We start from the raw sequence: 18,622 nt of genomic DNA, 5'->3' as shown, positions 1-18,622 counted from the left end.
TCTTAAATAATGTTTCCTCCAGTATTTTCTTGTTATTTATCATACATTTTAAAGCGCAGGGGCAGACAGCTTCAAAGACAGCACTAGCGCGCGTAACAATGGTGTCAAAATATGATGAAAAGGGAGGAAAAGAGGGCAAACTCGTTTCTACATTTGCTTCAAGGTCTCCAAGTCATTGGTGCAGTGGGGGCTGTAGAGGTCTATTGTGTAACTAAAAAAAGAACAATGCAGAGTGTCAGGATCTAATTGCCGGGAGAAGTAATGATCACCTCTTCTATAGCTGCTATTCAGTTCAGAGTCTATAGTATGCATTGCACACATGTGGACATATAGGACATGTGACTTGCTTAAGCGCTTCTGCAGCGTCTTGAAGTAGTAACTGGTGTACTAGTACATCTGCGAGCTCCTTATAGCAGCCTGTTGTCTCAAAGTCATGGTCCAAGTGGAAGAGTCAGTTTTGTCTCTATTTGCGTTAAAATGCTTGCTTAGCATGCGTGCTGTTTATAGCAGTGGCCTGGATCACACACTCACACCTGGGAACAAGCACACACTCGTTCTGCCACTTACTCAGCAGCTCCACGGGAGAGTTTTAGGGGTTAACCTCCTCTTCAAGGACAGCTTAACACTATCCTGCAGCCAGTGTGGGTTTGTTTTTTTGCCATGCAAACTTTCAAAAAATCTGAAAATGTTCTTATTTTTCTGATGCTTTGCTTCTTTTTCCTGGGTTTATTTATTCAAAGCTTACAGCGAGGAGGCAAAAACAAGACAGAAAGAAATAAAAGATGAGATTTGTTTGTTGTTTGTGATCAGTGTAAGTAACTTTTGTTTACTTGTTGATATTCTGATTATCATAAGGTGCTTGAAGGTTGATCAATGTCAGGTTTAATCTGTTTTGATTCTCGCGCAGACTTTGTCAGAACTTTCTCACATCGCTCTAAGCCCTCAGTGTAGCTATCTTGTTGTAAGTGAGAGAACGAATGCCCTTATTTGTGCATTAGCCAGCCTTGTTTTAGTCATAATATATTAGTTTTGTTGAAATTGCTACCCTTGTGGGACATTGGTATGAACATATTGTCCCTGACTCCTTTTCTGAGCCAGCGGCTGAGCATTTTCTCAGGCTAAATAACTTAGCTACACACAAGTTGTGAGACTGTGATTAGCTATATTCCACAGAGAGAGAGATTTACAGAGTCGTTTTTTTCAGTCTGTCCAAGATATCATATTTTAAAAGTGCTGGAAGGATACAAAGTATATTTAAGCAATAAGCCAAGAGAAGCTGTACTTGACAGTGATTTTGGAACAGCTTAGAGGCATTGTTAGGGACTCTTCTAAAAGAACTGTCAGGGCACAGCCCCGAGAAGCCTTTTGCCTTTGTTAAATGACTGCAATAAAAAAAACAGAAAGTAAATGTGCCATAAATGTTACATTTTCATGTAATTTCTGTTATAAATAACAAGACTTTTGCCGACTTGAGAAGTTACAAGGTATTTTTACAAGAACTTCAGACACAATCATAAGTGGGAGAGGAAACTGTTTTGATTTAAACTCAGTAAATGACCAGATTTTCTAAGAGGAGCTATATTTATTGATCCGGCTGAGCCATTAATGGACAAACACAAAGATGTTTCAGTGTTAAAAAGTTCAAAATCTTTGAAATGTCACAATGGATCTCAGTGCTAGCATATAGACCTCAGCCATTTAAGCTCCAGATGAGGAACGGTAATGCAAAAATGTGAAGAAAAACAAACTATGTTAAGTCCCTCCTGTCTTATTTGTGGTTTCAGACTTTGATTTATTTAAACTAGGCATTCTCCCACTCACATGCCCGCCACTTTCTCAGAAATTACCCTCATAGATTGTTCTCTATTTCTCTGAGCAGAAGAGTGGAGGTATGGAAAGAGTCTGAAGCTTGTTGGTAAGGATCTTCTCTGAGAAATTACCTCAAATAAGACACCGTATCCCTGCTTGCACCAAGGATGTTGCCGTCTGCATTGTTGACAAAATGACCAAAATGCATCCCCCTTGTTGATCTGCAATCCCCGCTCTCCATCCCCTCATAGCAGAGTGCAGGGGCAGAGTGGGTTATTTAGTTGAAGATGTTTTCTAGTCTAGTTTGCCGGACTCCTTTATCATTATGTGACTGAGGTTTGTGCAAGTTAGATGTTATCATCCAACCATGGCTCTGAAATATCAGTGGCCTAACTGTGCTGTGTATTGGGCGATGGCGATGGCGATGGCAATGGCGCTGTCCGTCATGCTTAAGTAGCAATATCCCTCCGTCATTTTCATCTTGCATTATAAATAATCAATTCTATACTATATTGTAGCCTATATACTGTGGAATAGTGAGCCTTTTGGTCAAACTGACCAGGAAGAACCGAGTCGCAGAAGAGTGAGAGTATCATAAAGCCAGGCGAGCTGTTTCAATGTTTCCAGTTCAATGGTATCCACTAGGCAATTTGAGAGGCACTGAGGAGGCATGCTGTAACCCCTGTTGGCAAAATGACCAAAATGAACCCCTCTTGTTAACCTGCAGCACACCCTCTTTATTTCCTAGTAGCAAAGAGTGTGCAGGTGCTGAGAAAGCGAATCAAATTGACAAGTAGCGATGTGTAGTCACTAAGAGTGAGAGGATCGTAGATACACGCTGCCGCCTGTGGTATTCCAATAATATTCCTATGATTCAATACTTTCCTTGCTACTGGACATACCCCTCCACACCAGCCTCCTGAGTTGGACAGTTGTGTGTGCATCCGTGGGTGGTGTGGGTGCAGGGAGTACCCCCACTGGGCCCATCCCCCTGTTAAAAATTAACAAGTGACCAAACGTTGTTCGGGGTGTTATTCAATGGCTAAGCTTGACCTGTGACCTCCCTGAAAGCAACAACTGCGTGGTTTCAACAGTGTTTGTATTTATTTGCATTCAGGCTAAGCAAATTATAGTGTAATCATGTGAAGAGGTTTGCTTTTGTTCTCGAGATGAACGGCAAACAGGACTGCGCTGACCCGCTCCGGAGTCTGAGGTCGGCTTAGCTCGAGTGCTTTGAGAATATTCATCTGTCTCTCCAGTAGCCACCAAAGAGTGCAGCAGAGGAAAATGAGAAATGCTGTTTTATAATGAGAGCCCTAGGCAAAGACATACAGAGACATGTCTTTTAAAAAAATCTGTCATTATATATTCTCCTAGTAATACTGCAGTGGGAGAAGCATACTAAGAACCAGCGCTCTTTGAAGAGGCCCAGGCAGTTCTTTAATGTTTGGGGATAGAGCTCACATTGCTTTGTGATATAGGGTAAAGCTTACATCCTGTCATTTTGTATTCAGAGATGTTATCGCGCAAACAGCAGCTGCTCCTGTGGATTTGAACGACGGGTTTGTTTCTTCATAAACAAACATTGATACTTTAAATCAGACAGAATCAACAGTGACTGCGAAAAGTTTTGCAGGAGATAAGGCAATTTTGTAGCTAGAGCACACTACAGTGGATACAAGGCCTACACGCAGATGCTCTTTAGCTGTCCCATCACTGATTCACAGCAATCCAGAGAGACGGAAACCAAATGTGAAAGACGTATTACAAAAGCTGGTGCAACTACTGAATGTGTTCCTGACCTGAAGGTACACTCGAATGGATGGTTCAATAAGTGTCATGTTAAAGTTCATATCCTGGATGATATTTCTCACCCACTTTGCACTATAGTGATGTAACACAGGGGTTGTTTCAGCAATAGGTGCGCACTTCACAGAACGTCTGCCGTGAGTTTGAAGCTGCAGTTTGTTCTTGGTGCAATGAGCCATCGGAAATAGAACTATGCGGTTGTGGCTCATCCACCATGTTAGCGCAGCTTTCCAGTAGTATATTATTTACTATTTGTCACTATGTGTCATTGAAGTATTCCATGTGTAATGAGCCCTGTTTATGCTTTCATCTGTGCACTTTATCACTTACATAAAGTCATTTCCGAACCAGCAGCATGCGAATACACGCTGAAAAAATAACACTGGGCTGCAGTTTAAAGCTGCACTAATGAATGTTTTTAAAGGAATAATTGTAATGTTAAAGAAGTTGCTCTTAATAACAAACCAACAGAGAACTTTCACCCAACTATGCAGTCACCCTGAGCGTTTTGGCATCTTTCAGCTCATCGTTTTGGTTTTTCGTACCCACAACTTTATTGTTTGGTTCACCGCTCTCATCTGTGTCGTTTTACAGCTGCAGTAGCAGGCAGCTGTTTTTCAGCAACAAAAGCTCTTGTGATCCCAATGTTCACTACTTAGCTAGCACCAAATGGCAGGTTGAAAACATCAGCCATTAGCTGGTGAAAATAGTGGAGCATTTTGCAGCTGAAGAGCAAGATGTTTCTCCCAGGAGTTGGTGGAGACCAAAATAGAGCTAAAAAAAGATTTAATATTGACTGAAATATGTCTGGGTTGCCAGAACTACAACTGCAAATCAATGCTAATTATGCTCCATGTATGTTTGATGTGTAAATTGTTTGCTAATATGTTTTCCATAACAGCTTGTTTAGATGATAATATTGCTCTTTGCAATGAGTGGCTTAAAACTAATAGTGCTTTAAGAGGAACCCGATGCAGCTCAGGGGGAGTTTGGGTTTGTTCAGCAGGATCGCTTTGTTTCAAATGGCTCTTTAGCGCTGTCATACCTATTTGCCCTTGTCACTCTGCTGTTAGCGCCTCTATTTGGCATTATCAACAAAACAGATAGTCTGTTTTGGTACTGGTGGCTGTCACTAGTGATTCTCTCCTACACCTCTCCTCCTCAGAATCTTCACAGGCAGCTCCGGCAATTTTAAAGCTAATTAAAAATTTAGACAACACAACGCTGTAAACTGAGTATTGCACCCAAGTTCCGCCTGCATTGCGTAGATGGCCCGGTGAAGAAATGGGAGCAACCAAAAGACAAAAAAAAAAAGAAGAAGAAAATCAATAGTCCACTCTGCCTCCAACATCTTAATGCCACTCTCAGTGGAGAGAGATGTGTGGAAGTGATGGAGTCTCTGTCAGTTACTAGACATCAGAGGAGTTTTTAATTGAGGCCCCAGTGGGGCTGGAAGGGACATGGGAGATGTTGAGAGAGAGCGAGTGAGCCTGGCTGGTGTGAGATGAGGTGGGAAGACCAATATGTGAGACAGTACTGTCACCTGCGTTCATCCCTCTCTGTGACTGGGGATGGCCATTATGACATGAAATTTATATCGAAGTATAATGATGGTATATTATGGTATTTTTTATTATTATAACTTCAGTCAAATGTGATTCAGATGCAGGACAGACTCTGGTATAGAAACAATTTATTACCTGAAGTTAAAGTTATGGTCAATTAACTGTTCATATAATTTGCAGCAGTTGTGGAGGAGAGCTTCATACCAGGTAGAAATTAAGAGCTTATTACACTGCACAGCTGCGTGTGTGTTTTTGTGTTGTTGCTTCACTTTTTCATCACAGCTGTTCAGGACTCTGTTTCAGGCTGAAATGTTCTGAGTCTTTTCTTATGTACCACAGATCCTGTGTTTTCACCACGTCCTTCCACTGCTGACTTGTCATATCGTTGAGACAGGGACTCTCGCAACGATGTCCGCATTGTGGTTTTTCTCTTTACACCATCGCACCGCTACTTGTGTCACAGCTGGAGCACATTTTCTAACATTCCTCATACTTGCTGACATATTTCCTCATGGTTCGCTCCCGTCTCCATTGAGCTGTCTGACTCCATTTCTTCACCCGCCCTTTCCTTGGCATGCAAATGTGCGTTTGTTTTAGTGTAAAAGGGAAGCGTATGCTCACTGGTTAACACGCAGTAAGCTGATGCTCGCGGTGCACTTTGACGTGACATTTAAAATCCATTCTGTACCAGAACAAATGGTGGAGCCAAATCCACATCAGGGCACGTATATCCACCGGTGTTGAGTTTATTCTGGTTATGCTGCCCACCTCCCCTCCAGGCCATTGTTTATATATTCCAGCACAGAGCCATTACACGTTCTCACACCCGCTCCGCCTGTAACGTAGCCTCTGCTTTGCTAACACGACAACCATGCAGTTTGCTCTGAGCTGTGTATTCAGCTAATTAGGCAGTCTACTGGGTATAGGATTACCTTCAACTGTAAAGATGAGAAAAATCACTCTAACCTTGCCCCTGGCATATCTGAGTAAGACTTGCAATCATCCCTTTAAATGTACCTGTGACTTAGCTTCCCCCAGCTTCCCTCCCAGTAACGTCAGTGACTGTCATACTGCTGGTCTGGTTGTAGGGTAAAACACAAAAAGCTTCCAGGTAGTTAAGTTATTGAAATTTCTTCAGTGATTCAGTTGTACTCATTTGTTTTTATGAGTGTGTACATTATGCAGTGCATAAACACACACACACACACACACACACACACGGATATATTGACCTCATGCTAACCACCCATTTTTTTTTAGTTTACTCCATTTCCTGCTTTGTGTCTTAACTTGTAGTACTATAGTAAACCCGAGTCAAGAGTCACAGACCTGAATGGTTCACACAGCCAACTCACCACCACACACACCACAGATATCCGACTAAATAGAAGATCTTTGGTGTGAAGTTACGTTAAGCGATAACTATCTTACAGCCTGCTCAGCTGTGCGATGATGTATGTTATTAAATGATTAACATTATGATGTAATTTTGAACAATCAGCCTGTTACATAGCGATAAGCCCATGTCAAGGAGAACTTTACTATGTGTAATAGCATACTAACCGAGGAAGAAATCACAAACACATAATTAAACAAAAATACCAACACATTCTGATCAGTCTTCGTGACTACTATACCAGCAACATGACCAGCTGATCCCTGCGCTGTGCGGTAGAACTCATCTAATGAGCACCATAAAGCTGAGGTTGATGTTTGTCAGTGCAGTTGAAGGAAGTCTCTGATCTCCTTCCAGCTCTGTCAGTCCTCCACACTTATATTATAAACTGCATATTATCAAACTAAAGTACAGATGCAGGGAGATCAAAAGCAGTGGATGTCAGTGTACACAACACAAGACGTCCTCACTGAGAGTGTGGACAAGAAGTTAAAGACATAGTTGGAGCACTTCATTGATGCTAAGCACATGAGGTCAACGGGTTGAAGGTGGCTCTCCAATGGATACAGTTCTATTACAATGTTTTCTCAGTAACGATGGATTTCAGCCATTTTCCAGTGTGCAAACGTTCGTGCAAACTTTTCAAATCTTTCTTGCAGTGTGAATCTTTTCACCTCAAACATCTTTGTCGTGACTGTTCTGCAATTTCTCCTCACTTTATGTGCATCAAGGTAATACCATATTGCCATATAAAAGACATATTCTCGCTTTCAGTGGGAGGTTTTTTGTCACAGCCGAGTTGTGCAAAGGTTTGGAATTTCCATTTGAAGTAATCCTAAAGTGAGTAAGGGATTGTACCCGGTGAGGTGTCCATTATCAGGAATCAATGGACGAGTTGAAGGCCAGTACGGTCCGACGTGCACTTTATACCATGGTCTCTTGCCAGAGAAAAAAATATGAAGACCGTTGATTTATATTTTCATGATTTTGTGATCAAAATATGAAGTTTTACACAAGCAATAACCCTGTTTCCCTGGCAACACCTGAGGGTTTGACTAATACCTGCAACAATCATTACAATCCCATAAGGTTCTCCTGCAATGGAAACATTGTCCACTACTCCAGTAAATAGGATGAACCTTACATCGATTCAGCAGCAATGTGTGAGTAGTAGTCTACTCAGTTCATAGAATGCTTCGGCTCAGCTATGCTAGCAAAATTCAGTAGTCAGTAACATGTACGGCTGACAAATAGTAAGTATAATCTGACGGATTGTTTGACAACAAGACAAGCTAACCAGCCATGTCAGTGTCCCCAAAAAGCGTTCCCTCAATAGCAAGAGTTTCAAGGACAAATGATTACCTAGGCCACAAAATCTTTTGCTGCCTTTGTAAGTAAGATCCCCCTCATCTACACTGTTTACTTTCTTTTGTCATTGCAAAGAAGTCGCTCATTTTCCAACAGGCCTTATTGTCTCGTCTTGTAGCAGTAAACTGCAATGATCCACATCCATATCCTGCATTGACCTGCAAATTGCAACTCAAGTTCAGTCCGTCTCTGTGTCTCATTGTAGCCTTTCTCAGTAGTGTGTGACCACTGGATGCTGGGGAATATTCACCTGTGGATCAATCAGATAAAAGTCTGACTCATTTTATGGAGGAGGTAACCTTACCTCACCAACACATCATTCTAAGTCCATAGCGCTGCACTAAAGTCAGAGCGTCTTTGGACTGTGAGCCAACCTTCCACTGGAGAAAGGTCAGAAGCAGCCTGACATGTCTGAGAGACAGCTTATGAGTCGAGTGTGGACTAATACCAAAACTTCATTGTGATTCCAGCCCAGTCCAGCATTCACACAGGTACCAGCTCAGTGCCTGCTTGCTTGCGAAACCACAAACGCATTCACCTGCTTGTTTTCGTACCTGCTTAGGTCGCTTGGTCACTCACCCGCCTGCCCCATCCCTCCAACCTTCACTGACTCACTAACTCATCCACCTTACTCTCCCCCTCACTCTTCACCGTGTCCCCCCCCACCACCACCACCAGATGGCTTTTATAGTCCTCCTGCTGAGAAAAAAAGAGGGCTGTTAGAAACTTTATTCCTATAAATGCAGAGCCATTACTCTGTTTTAATGTGCACGTCTGCACATCATACACTCGTGTTTGCCACGAGCCCATGGCGTCAAGGGAAGGGCAATAATGTCAGACAAATTGTGTAAGTAAATGGGCGCTAGGTCGTCCTAGAGACGAGCACATTGCCTCCCTGCATGCCAATAAGACAGTGAGGTAGCAGCGCACTGAAAAGCAATTTATTGAAATGCAAAAAGAGGAGAGAAGGCTCAGAGCAAAGATGCTGACAGGACAAAAACCTGTCGCCATCCATCTCAGTTTGCCAAGTTTTCCTTCTACAAGTGAGCTTCTCACCCTCTCCCAGAGAGGAGAGGTGTTCCCTAGAAATATAGCAAGAACAGCTGGTGTGCCTGTGCAGTCACAAGCTTTTCATGCTGGGGCTGAATGGGGAGGGTTCGGAGGTTTTGATGGACACCTTCGAGGTTGATAATAAAGGACGCTAATTGAAACTGAAGCTGAAACAAATTCAAAGTCATTCGTTCAGTGTAATCCTAATATTCATGCTCATGTTTTTCATTCCGGCTAATCCGTGTCCTCTGACACCAAGGCCATCTTCTTTCCATTAGCACTGCTGTTGTTGTTTCTGCCAATCTCCTTCCTGTGAGATCGGCGGTGGTGCACAGAAACTGAATAAAAAAGTTTAAATCACCCATGTCTGCGTGCCTGTTTGCACTCTGCTGAGGTAGTATGTATCAATCACCTCACCAGTGTTGGGTGAATGTGATTTAAGCGTGAGCTCCTGTTTTGTCTCACTGAGTTTTATATCTCATTCACTTTACGGTTTCTTCCCTGCCTCCCTGTATTGTCTGAATGAATGTCTTTATCTCTGCCATGTGACTCATTTTTAGAGAGATATATAAGCCTATTTCATGTGCTGGGGCCTGGCTGTGCCTCTGTGGTCTCCAGGGCTGTATAGGCCCTCCAGCAGGGCTGGGCCTGGCTGCTGCTCAACCCCTGGGCTAGCCCCTGGTCCACCTCGCTCTTCTGTGATCAGCACCACTCCTCTACAGGCCCTCCTCCACTCTCTTCCTCTATTTTCACGAGCAGGCAGAATAAGGCCAGGTTGTTCATCCTGACAATGAAAGAAAAACCTAATTGACTCTTCCTCTCCTCTTCCTCATCCCTCCAGCTTGTCTACAATGAGCCTTGAGGCTCTTTTTAGCCCGAAGCCATCCTTCTGTCAAGGGACATTATTCTCCTTTGGTCACAGCTTAAGAGGCTAGGTTTCTTCTAGGCAGGTAAAACTGGGCTGACAGTTGGAGAGAAAGCAGCTTTGATCTCCACTGTCTTCACATTGCAGAACCAAGATGACAGGCAAGGGAGTCTTAGGAGCACTTTATTCCACCAAAGGTGCTGGAAAGAAAACACTCAGGCTTGTAAAAACGCCTGCAAATCTTGGCTCTCACATTCACTGAAGCCCAAACAATACCTAAGCTGGCCCCCGGTGAGTCCCCTATAGTGTCTTCCTGAGACTCGGGGAGCCTCATTCCTCACTGGTGATGTGCCCTGTGTTAGAGGCTCCATATGGAGGTGGTGTTTTATCATACTCTTGCCTGCCCCCATTAAATATCTATTTTTACCTGAGCAGTCTGCTGTGGCCTTGTATGATACACAAACACCTACGGTGAAGCACCACCTATAAGAAGTAACAGTAGAGGATTGGCTCCAGGTGTGGTCGATATCACCTATAAAAAAGTGCTGCAAACATAAATTGAAGGTACATTTGTAGCTACCGGTAGTCCCTTTTCATTATAAATAATTTAGAAAATGTGATAGTGCTGACATTATATGTACAATATATAATAGAGTATAATAGAACAGCCCCATTTATAGTCTCTCTAAAAGTGCCACAGTGTTGACTCAGTGGCTCAGACACAGTTTCAATAAAGTATGAGTGTTTTAAGCAGGTCATGGTATTGGATTTGCATTATATGGTGCAGGTGTTCCTGTTATTGTGACCACCTGCTGAATCATTCAGTAATGTGTGAGTCCTCTTCAAGTTCACACAGAAGGTGTCGACCTTCTTGGCGCCGGCACACATGTGGCAGGGACATTTTATATATGAATAACAAGAATACCAGAAGCTAATAAGTTGCGGATCACATAGCAATCAAAATAAGACACATAAATGCACATTAACCATATGATACATATATGTTTAGATTATTGATGTCACAGTACATAAATCAGGAAGGATTCGTGCAAAATGGTGGCAGCAAACTCTAACCACTACATGTGGCTGCTGACAGTGGCAAAATGTTACCAGTGCAGCTTTATCAAGACACAGCAAACATACAGAATGCAATAAAAACCTTCATAAACTCGCAGCGTGCAGTTTAAATGTGCTGAAATGTGCAGAATTTTGTCTCGACTCTAAGCTTTCACGTGGTAGTAAAATAAATGACTTAAATGCAAAGATATAGTATATTTATAGTGTCATTTTATGTGCGCTGACAGGGTACGTACTTCAGCCCCTATCCATTTTATGTTTACCAGTCAACTTACAATGAGTGAAGTGGAAGGATGTAAATAGAGACAGGATCCCTGGTGAGCGTGTGGCATTTAGGTCTGTAATTAAGATTGTTTTGTTTCACTCTCTATCATATCATGTCAGCTCGTTACAGACGCACATTTTCCGCTATTATTTATGTCTGTCTTGATGCGTGCTACATATTCATGGCATCCAAAAAATGCCGAGTGTGTGAAGTGAAGTTTGCTGTGTTTGGTGCAGCTCTCTTAAGTCTGAGTCTGCAGACTCCGGGTAATGTGACAGTGCAGCCCAAAGCACTCCATCCTTACCCTTGCACAGAGGGAATAGGGAAAAGGGGAAAGAGAGGATAGGTAAACAGAGCCATTAGAGACAAATCTATTTCTGAAGAAAACAAAATCACATCATCAAACAAGAGAAAAAGAAAAATATGATCCTGCAGCCCTTTGGGCCCTGGCGTAGCAATGATAGCCGACTATGGCATTTGTCTTTATCAGTCTGCCTTGAGGGAGGGAGCGCGCGGTGGGAAGGTGCGAGAGTAAAAAGAGAATGAGAGAGACGATGGAAAACAAAGAGCGCCGTGTCTTTTTTACTCGTCACTAAGCGCTGGACACATTTGTTACTTTTCTGATTTAATGAGACGTTACGGGCTCGTGTATGAGTGTTCGTCTTTCATACATGTTTCGTGGTTTTGTGCCGTTGGTACGGAGCTGCTCTCAGATGGCCATTCTTTAAATATAACAGAGTGAAGGGCTCGGTGGACAGCGAGCCACAGCATCATCAGTCATGGCTAGCCTGGGGAGGCATGCGCAGCTTCATCAAAATGACAAGATTGACTTTCCAGATTTTATCCTTTCTCTGTGACATTTGGTTGTTTATCCTGCTTTGCAGTAGCAGTACAAGAGAGTCTTTGTGGACTGAGAGACTTTCTTGAAATAGAAATAGATATACATGGTTCAACAGACTGTGGTGACCTTAAACATATATTAAAATAAATACATAAAATGCATAGCAACATCTGCCTGAGCAACTATTGCATCTATATGACATTGGAGGCAGTGATACTTTTTGATTTGTTACCACCGTTTAACCAAGGATGAATACTGATGTCACCATGCTAACATGCTCACAACACACTTGCTAACATGCTGATGTTACGCAGGTCAATGTTAACCATTTTAATGAAGTGTTTTAGCTTGTTAACATTTGCTAATTAGCTCCAAGCATGATGATAATGATGACGCAAGAAGAAAGATAAGAGATCACCGAAGTTATTATGATTTGTCCTCAGTTCTTGTTGAGACATTTCACTCAAAATGTCCGATATGAACCTCATAGTGGTGCTGAAATAGAAAAGTCAGGTGAGCACCAAAGTCATTAGGCCTCATCACCTGGGGACTGTGGATGTCTGTACAAAATTTCATGGCAATCCATCCATGAGTTGTTGAGAAATATCAGTCTGGAGCAAAGTGACCGTCAGTTGGACGGACTCTGGCATCCCCGGAGCGGTGCCAAGCATGCATGTCTAAAAACAACCGCGGAATGAAGGCTGAACAGATATTTTAAATGACCCCTCTCTATCATTGGCGAGCACATGTCCCTCCTCCTCCCCTCTACGGCCCTGCGTGGCCTTTCATTAACTCAGTTTCTTGGGACAATCGGGTACATCTGTTTCTCAGCATCAGATGGACTGGATTTCCATCTGAGAATTCATCACCTCCACAAGGATGCCTCTATTTGCCCTCCATCTTGGCTGGGCTGTATTATAGCCTGTCTGCCTGTCTTCATAGCTGATGCCAAGTCCTTACAGATGCTTCATCATTTCCTCTTTCCAATGCCAGTCATTTTTCAGTCGCTTTTTTCTTTTTTTTCTCTGTGTGTATTATTATTATCTGCCCAGAGCGGGCACTCTCTGAAGGAGGCCTGTTTGTGCTACAGCCAGGCTCACAGCTATTTAGTGGCTCGGCTGTTTTCTTTTCTTCTCCCTCTGTTCAGTTTGAATACCCCAGGGAAATTTGGCTATGTCTCTGATATCTTTTCTTTGTCCTGCTGTCCTTTTATTTCTCCTCATCAGTTTGCAGTTTGCCAAGATACTGTCACTTATTTTGACGTCTAATTGTCTCCTAAGGTTTTTTTTTTTTTTTAAGCTGTCCAAAAGATATCTGTAGATATCATTGTACTCGTCAAAAAAAAAATGAAAAAAGATTTTCTGTAGGAATATTTAGAGCTTTTTTTTTTTAGCATATTCATGTTTGAAATATACCTCTAATTGTTTTGTTTTCATTCCTGTTTAGAGTGATAATGATAATAATATCTTAGACGTGTTAAAGAATATTAAAGCGAACGCATCAGATCCTCAGACATCTGAGCAATGCGTAGCAGAAGGCAGGGGGTGGGACAGTTAGTGCCAACATCCTCTATAAGCTGTGCCAATGCTGTTTCAGTGAAAACGACAACACAGTCTTTTGCGACTGGTGAGCTTTATGCCATCTGGACTCAATTGAAAGACTCGAGTGTCTTAATTGGACGCTGGTAAAGAAGCTCTCGCTCCGTTCACACAAAGCAAGAGGTTCACGCTCGTTTCTGTTTCCTTTGACAGTCACGCTGAAAGTCAAACCTAATTCGGCGATGATGTGACAACGCCGGCGATGATGGTTGGAGACGATGATGATGATGATAATGGCAATAATCATCATCGGTGTCATCATGTTGTGCTTTAGTAGTTCTGCGGTCCGGATAATTCAGGGTTTTTATGAGGACGAACTCGAACAGCCAAATTGTCAAATGGTGAAATAATGGTGATGGATGCAGCGGTGACAGTTGTGCTTCTATTTTAGCTCTGCAAGAGTGAATAATGAGGCTCTCTCTCTCTCTCTCCTCTCCCTCTGCCCTTTGCTTCAGGTCAGAACATCGCGTTCCCCCCGGTGGCTCTGTGGGTAACTGTTGGCCTGGCCGTGTGTCTGCTGGTGCTGCTCATTGCCCTGGCTGCCGTCTGCCGCAGGAAGATCAAGGAGAGCTGCGAGGAGGCCAGGAGAGAAGGTAGAGGGAATGGAAGAGATGGGGAACAGGGGAGGGAAAAAAGAGGGAGAGAGGTGACTGTGAAAATTCAACAGCGGTGTGTGTATATTCTTACAAGAGTACAATTCATTGGCGATAACTCGCTAGGAAATCCATGTTTAATCCTCAAGGTTAGATAAAAGCATGTTTTGGGGCTGTCTTGCCTTCATTAGGGGCAATATGAAAAGTTAATCTCAGAGCAGTGACAACTTCGGAGCTGTATGCAGGAAAAAAAATAAAGTAATGAAATGATTTTCTGTTTTTTTTTTTTTGTGCTGTGTTGGCCTGCTGCGTACACAGTTCAAGGGCTTGCTGAATAATGAATGCTAACCTATCATGCTCTCAGGCCCTTTCAACCCTTCTCAGGGCCTTCATTAAAATGCAGAAGGCCTCCTTAAAGTCTTCACATAGTGAGCAAGTAGATGATATGCATAATTGCGACGTGTTGCCCGGATCATGTGGGAGGCACGACGAAGAGCGAGAGAGATAGAGCAGAAAGCAGTGATGAGATGTTAACTGCTCAAGGAACTTTGAGAATCCAGAGGGAGTTCTGCTTAATGCGTATAGGCAGGATCTCGGATGGTGGGACACATATCTTCGGCAAAAGAGGAACATCATTACTCGGGTCCAGTAATTAGCGTTGCGGAATAGCTGAGGATCGCCGCAAGTGCAAAGAGAAAAAGTTTTGAAATGAGATAGATAGTGCAGAGCCACCAGCTCTGCTGTAATGAGATCCGCTCAGAGTGGAGGAGACATTTAAATAAAGGTCAGCCAGTGTCTGCACCAGGGCCCAGAGGTTTGAAAATAAATATGGAAGTGACACAGACTCGGAGGAAAGAGTAAATAGCTCCATGGAACATATGAAATCAAATGAAATGGAAAGACAGAAATATAATGCAGGTCCTCCCACGGGCAAAAGGCTGCGAGGGTTGTGGGGCCGCTTTTTCTTCAGTGGAGTGGACGAGGAGCTGCGTCCCCCACCCCACCCGCAGCACTAAGACCAAAGGCAGGATTGATTACATGGTCATCCACCGTCCTCCTTATTGAAATGTTAAGTCTCGTTCTGTCCCCTGCCGGCGATGCTTCTGCGGTCTTTTGGTCTTTTTTTTCTCAAGCACGAACCTGAAGAGTGGGAAAGCTGACTTTTATTCACATATCATGCCGACTCTTTTACTCTTGATAGAATGATACTGTATGAATAAAGATGTGGAGGGGGTTTTAAAATAGGATTGCTATGCACATATCCCGGGCTGTGGGGAGGGCAGGAAGCAGAGAAGTGCAACCTAATTGTGGTTGTCTTATCTTTTAATGGCGTTCCCGGGAATGGCCAGATTGAAGTTGACTCTTCTTTTTCACCGTGTCTGGGGTAGCGAGGGTGGAGGGGTCACTGAGAAGTGGAGAAGTAAGTAAGTCATTTTTCTTGGCTGTCATAATGTATGTGGAGGAGCCGAATGTGTATCATAACAGAGCAGAGCAGGTTGTGGGATTGCAGTGAAAGCTCAATTCCAGGGCCAGTGTTGTATCCAGACACCAGCACGGCTCTGTTCCCTCTGATGTGTTTCTCCCTCTCTTATGTCCTTCCTTACATAATGACTGTGTGTATCTAATACGTGCTCGCGCTGACCTATACAGGGCCACTGTTCCATTTCTCCCCAGCTTATTTTACATTTAGATAAGCATATGATTTAATCAGAGCTACGCTCGGAGATGTAGGTGACGGGGGACGGATCTCCCATGTGTGACAGATGAAAGTCATAAGGGGGGAAGTGTTTCCCCCAAGGGGTTTTTTACCATGGGGATGTTTCACAGGGGGTTAACCCTCAAGTTTACCATCGACCAAATGCAGTGATTTAACGATGAAATAACAGACACGTCGATGTATTTGTCTCCAGTCTACAGTATGTAAAAAATAAACAAACGTTTGTAAAATCCCTGGTCAAAATGTTGGCAAGAGGAAGCTGTTTTCTCTTTTGAAATGAGCAAAATTGTTTCATTTTTGTCATCAAGAGTTGATATTCAAAGACAGAGAAAATGAATTAAAGCCCACGCAGGACAAACAATTCTGTCATTAAGCCTTATGTCCCAATATGCACAAAGGATTTAAAAAGAAGAAGGCCCTGCCTTTTCTAGGGTGCAAGAATGAATTAATTAGGCCCACTAATCAGTGTATTTATAGTACTATAGGTTTACTAACTGGGGCCATTTGCCTTTGCTTACATTTGAAACACTCGCCGCAGTGCTAGAAGAGATTCAGCAGCAGTGCTGCAGCACATCTGTGAAGGGAGAACACAGAGGCAGAAGGGAGGATGATGACAAACAGTAACACTCTTCTGGCTTCACTGACCAGTCGTTTCTGTCCCCCGACTCGCTCGTCTTTTATGTGGTTTGTCCAGCTTTTGCGCCTATAAGCCACAGACACTCTGCTTACCCCCACACATGTGGGATGCAGCCAGTCTTTTATTGTAACACTCTCAAAGTACATAGAAAGCAGTTCTCACTCGCTGCCCTGTGGATGCCCTCGCCTTCACCCTGACTTTAAGGAGCCTTTAAATGAGCCTCACTCTCCTATCAAAGCTCCCCCCCCCCTCCCCCCCGAGGTATTCCCACTGCTGCCACGATCGTGAGACTGTTAGTCACTTTGAAGGTGGTGAATAAAGTGGTGCACAGGAAACAATTCTGAAAATGTGAAGAAAAGGTATATGTTACTTTTTTTTTTTTCAAAATCTGAAGCTATTTCTCCAAAGTGATATCTGGACTAATTACTGTTAATGTGTTGTGATATAAGGTGGACTGTGAATACTGTGCTAATATGTGATTTTAGATAACCTGATAACAAAACACAAAGGAACATAAATTAACATATGCGATGCGGGTAAACTAATGCATATACAGGCTGCTTGCATCTGGGATTCTCAGTATGTTCTGCTGCTTCAATAATAAGAACTTTTGCTTAATTCCCCCAGAGGATTACAGTCTCTGCTGTCACATCCAAAGAATACAAACAATTTAATTGTGTTGCCCTGACACTTAATTATCAATTCAATCTCACGTATCAGACACTTAACAGTGGATCTCTGACCCAATCGCAGTGAAAATGCTGTCACAGAATAAATATCAGTCGCCTGGATGCTCTGTGTCAGGCCTATTTTTAGCATGTGTGTGTGTGTGCACATGCATGCCACGTGTGTATGTAAGTGTGACGGCCATCGCTGACTTGCCTCCCTGACTGTTTACAGTGGGTTTTCGGAGAGCCAGCAGCTAAAGCCTAATGTGATTACTGTCTTTGTGAAAGGGCCGGATAAGAGGTTAAGGGGTGGGTACGGCTCTGCGTGTATGTGTGTGTATGATATGGCGGCGGGGGGGGGCACCATTGTGAGGAGCTTCGTCGTCATATGGCTCTGTCGCCGCAGCTTGTCCTCTGAGCTGTGAAGGATCGGCTCACCATAGGCTTGTGATGAAGTGACTACATTGTGTGTCTGCCTTTGTACTGTGGCGCCCACTGATAATGACTCCTCTGTCTTCCCACAGCTGAAGAGGCCAAGGAGCTGGAAGAAGAGGAGTCAAAGACAGGTCAGCCAATCCACACCTGGTCAAGCCTCGGCCTCTGCATGCATCAGGGAGCTGCTGTCTGTTTTAGCTGGCACTGCAGCTGAGCCTGTGCTTGGTGGCAAATGCTGCACAGGAAACAGCAGCGGACACAAATCCCCTTATGACATTTCACATCATTTTGCTGCAACGTATATTCAAATATTTAAATATGTTAAATGTCTTGCATTCAGCACGGTGAGCTGTGTAATCACGCAAAGATGCAAACACCGTCAGAAACAGGCAGCGGTGCATTTTATCCACCGAAGACAACCAGAAAAAAGAATCAAGTGGGCAGACTGAGCCTGTAAGTGGTGCAATTAATTCCGTACACATGCAAAATATCAATGAAACCTGATCTAGAGTTGTATTGCAACACATGTGTTATTTACTGTGTGCAAAAGCACCGAAGTCACAAAAATATCAAATAACAGTCTTCTTTAAAAAAAAAAAAAGGTCCAGGTGGCAGAGACTCAACAGAACGAGTAGCTGAATGTTAAGTTTGTTTACTGAAGTGTGAGTGAAGGCTGATGAAGCGTGAGTGCACGTGAGAAATGAGACCAGCTCCAGGCGTCGAATCCATTCAACACAGCAACCCAGTGGCATAACTCTTCCACTGTGTGTGTGAGGGTTTGAGGGTTTGAGGCGGAGAGAGAGGGAGAGATGAACGCGCTAATTTAGTGATGCCAACAAGCTGTTTTACATTATACGTTCCCCCAAAGCTACAGCTATAACAGTGAAATCTATCCTGTCTATAAATTTAATGGTAACAAGTTCCAAGTT

The 18,622-nt window shown here is 43.2% G+C and overlaps 1 protein-coding gene across 2 annotated transcripts in view; it reads left to right on the top strand.

Moving 5' to 3' along the window:
- The window catches only part of cd276 (CD276 molecule), a 68,851-nt gene that overhangs the window by 32,578 nt on the left and 17,651 nt on the right, over positions 1-18,622 (top strand). For both annotated transcript variants that reach the window (XM_084348995.1, XM_084348994.1), the window contains exons 5-6: positions 14,099-14,236; positions 17,783-17,824. In XM_084348995.1, the coding sequence (XP_084205121.1) occupies positions 14,099-14,236; positions 17,783-17,824 (180 nt within the window). The remainder of the gene's footprint in view (positions 1-14,098; positions 14,237-17,782; positions 17,825-18,622) is intronic.

This window comes from Pagrus pagrus (genome assembly GCF_965226575.1).
Source record: "Pagrus pagrus genome assembly, chromosome: 1".
Classification (NCBI taxonomy): domain Eukaryota; kingdom Metazoa; phylum Chordata; class Actinopteri; order Spariformes; family Sparidae; genus Pagrus; species Pagrus pagrus.
This window is presented reverse-complemented; position numbering and strand designations above follow the sequence as displayed.